Source organism: Propithecus coquereli, unplaced genomic scaffold (genome assembly GCF_000956105.1).
Source record: "Propithecus coquereli isolate 6110/MARCELLA unplaced genomic scaffold, Pcoq_1.0 Scaffold79, whole genome shotgun sequence".
Classification (NCBI taxonomy): Eukaryota; Metazoa; Chordata; class Mammalia; order Primates; family Indriidae; genus Propithecus; species Propithecus coquereli.
This window is the reverse complement of record NW_012154062.1, coordinates 830,397-833,016: the sequence shown is the minus strand read 5'-3', so window position 1 is coordinate 833,016 and position 2,620 is coordinate 830,397. Positions and strand designations below refer to the sequence as shown.

The 2,620-nt window shown below is 43.6% G+C and overlaps 1 protein-coding gene across 1 annotated transcript in view; it reads left to right on the top strand.

The window, feature by feature from the left end:
• The window catches only part of LOC105825202 (microtubule-associated tumor suppressor 1 homolog), a 217,631-nt gene extending 217,135 nt beyond the window's left edge, over positions 1–496 (top strand). Inside the window, exon 6 of the mRNA XM_012662907.1 lies at positions 429–496. Coding sequence (XP_012518361.1) covers positions 429–496 — 68 coding nt within the window. The remainder of the gene's footprint in view (positions 1–428) is intronic.
• The last annotated feature ends 2,124 nt before the right edge of the window (positions 497–2,620 follow it).

The following is a 2,620-nucleotide window of genomic DNA, read 5'->3' as shown; positions in this document are numbered from 1 at the left end:
GTCACTTACTATGAGCATTAAAAGAAAAATTAATTCATTCAGCAAAATTTACTAAGTTTTATTCCATGCCAGATACTTGGCCATTTGCTAAGGGACAGAATCGAATCGGGTGCTCTTCCTCTTTGCAGGGACCCTAGAGAGTAGTCCGGGAGACACACGGAAGCAGCTGTTACGATATAGTAGCAAGTGTTGTGTGAGCGGAAGGGAAGGTGTAGCCCACTGTACACAGGTGAGGGTGCCCCGGCAGGAGAGGCGCACAGAGAGGTTGCAATTCTCAACGGTGCTTCTGAAACTTAGTGTGTATTTTAGTCACCTGGCGATCATGTTAAAATGCAGATGGTGATTCAGTAGATCCAGGGTGGAGCTACAGATGAGTAGCAAGGGTTTAGAAGAGAGTCTTGAGCCGACTTTGCATTCACTGGATGCAGATAGAGGACTGGACGGCAAGGAGGCCTTCTCAGTCACGAGGATGGGCGCCAGCCAGAGAATAGAGTGAAGCAGCCTGGAGAGAAGCAACTGTGGGGGCGTGTGGGGGGGCATCGAGGGGTGGGGACATGGCGTAAGGGAGAAGTTGGCAGGAGTCAGCCCTAGGACTGCCTTTTATGCCTTTAAAATTAAATGTTAATCAAGAGGCTTGAAAATAAGATCACCGTCCTATAGATGATGGGGAATCCCAAATTTTAGATGGGGTCCCGACCTTAATTTTCATGTTCGGGAAATGGACGTGATGGAGTTGGAAGCGATGGAAGGACAGGACTTTAGGAGGCTAATACAGTTGTGTAGGCGAGATACAGGGGCATAAATAAGGATTCGTAGGACTTGGATTGAGAGGAAGAAGAACTCTTTGAAAAGAAATGATGTGCCTAGTGAAGTTGAATAGCGCATGGTGTCAGGGAGAAAACTAGGATGATGGGGGCAGAATGTTTGCTGATGTCAAAGGGCAGTATGGGAGTAGGGCTGGAGCTAGGTGGGAGAGCCTTAGTGTGGTGACTTCAAATGCCAGACTTAAGGATCTTGAGCTCTTTCTTACCTATTTTTTTTTTTTTTTGAGAGAGACAGGGTCTTGCTGTCACCCAGGCTGGAGCGCAGTGGCCTGATCATAGCTCACTGTAACCTCCAACTCCTGGGCCCAAGTTATCTTCCCACCTTAGGCCCCTGAGTAGCTGGGACTACGAGCATGCACCACACCACACCTGGCTGATCTTTAAATTTTTTTGTAGAGATGAGGTCTTACTATGTTGCCCAGGCTGGTCTTGAACTGCTAGCCTCAAGCAATCTTCCAGCCTCGGCCTCCCAAAGTGTCGGGATTACAGGCGTGAGCCACCATGCCCAGCCCCTTTTTCTCTATTAAGATGAAATTTCTATAAGTGAAATTTCTGGGACAAAGCAATGAGGATTACTTGCCAGCAACATTACTTGACTCACTATTGTGTCCTTAGTCGTATGTGACAATATTATTTTCATCAAAAGTCTTTTTTCAACTCTTGATATTCTTTAATTATGTGGCACTAGTAGCATTGAAGGACCTGATGCTAGATTATATGAGGATATGGGAAAAAAGAATGATTTCACTGTTTTGAGGCTGAAAAAAAGGAAAAAAAAATGGAGCTAAACTTAGCATCAGTAGGTAGGAGAGCATCAGTCCAAGTTGAAACACTCAACAAGGATTGAAAACTTGAGTGGCATTGGAAGTCAGAAGGAAGACGAAGCCACAAGTGAGAATGTGGGATTCATCTGTGTGGTTAAAGTAAATAAAATAGACTCTCCAAGAGAATGAATGTGAGGAATTGTGAGCAAAGGATCAAACTTGGCAAATGCCCCTTACTTGCCAGGGTGGCAGGGGTGAGCATCAGGATAGTGTGGTTTCGGACGGGTCAGAGGATAGGAGGGAAGCGTATATATTTAACTGATAAGTGGAAACACTTTCGCTGCAAGAAAGAATTAGACGTCTGAAGACCATTTAGGTTTGGCAAAGTAAACTGTGGGGAGTAAAGAAGAAAAGATGAGATGAAAAAAGAATATTAATATAGCACCACCTGGTGTTAGGCATTAGGCATTTTTCAAATGAAACTTTTGTTACCAAATTGAATTTTTCTTCCTGATTTGGTGGTTTTTACATTTGCACTTATTTTTTATACGGTAGCCTAGTTTTGTACGTGGACTAATTTTTTTTTTTAATCAACAGTATGGGGAGGTCATATAAATTTGTTTGATTTCAGCTTTGCCATGAGCTGCTTTCTCACATGATTTTTCTGATCTGCCCTCTCACTTGAGAGACTTGTGAGTCAATTACTTTAGGTTACAGGGTGACAGCCACACGTCTCATATCCTAATTGCCGCCTCATCTCTGCTCTTTTGCCCCTCACTTATCAAAAATAAGTCTGTGTGAACCTTTCGTCTTTCATCTGAAGTTATGTGATTCCGAATATTCATTTTGCATTTCGACCCCAGTGTTAGTGCAAAAGTTGGAGTTCACAAGCTTAAAGTGCCAGCTTTCAAGATGAATAGAAATGGAAACTTTTTTCTTTTCTTTTTTGAAACCCCCAAGGAAAACCCGCGTCCTTGAAAACTCCACAGCCGTCCTGGGTGAATTTGCCTCGACCGCTTCCTAAATCCAAAG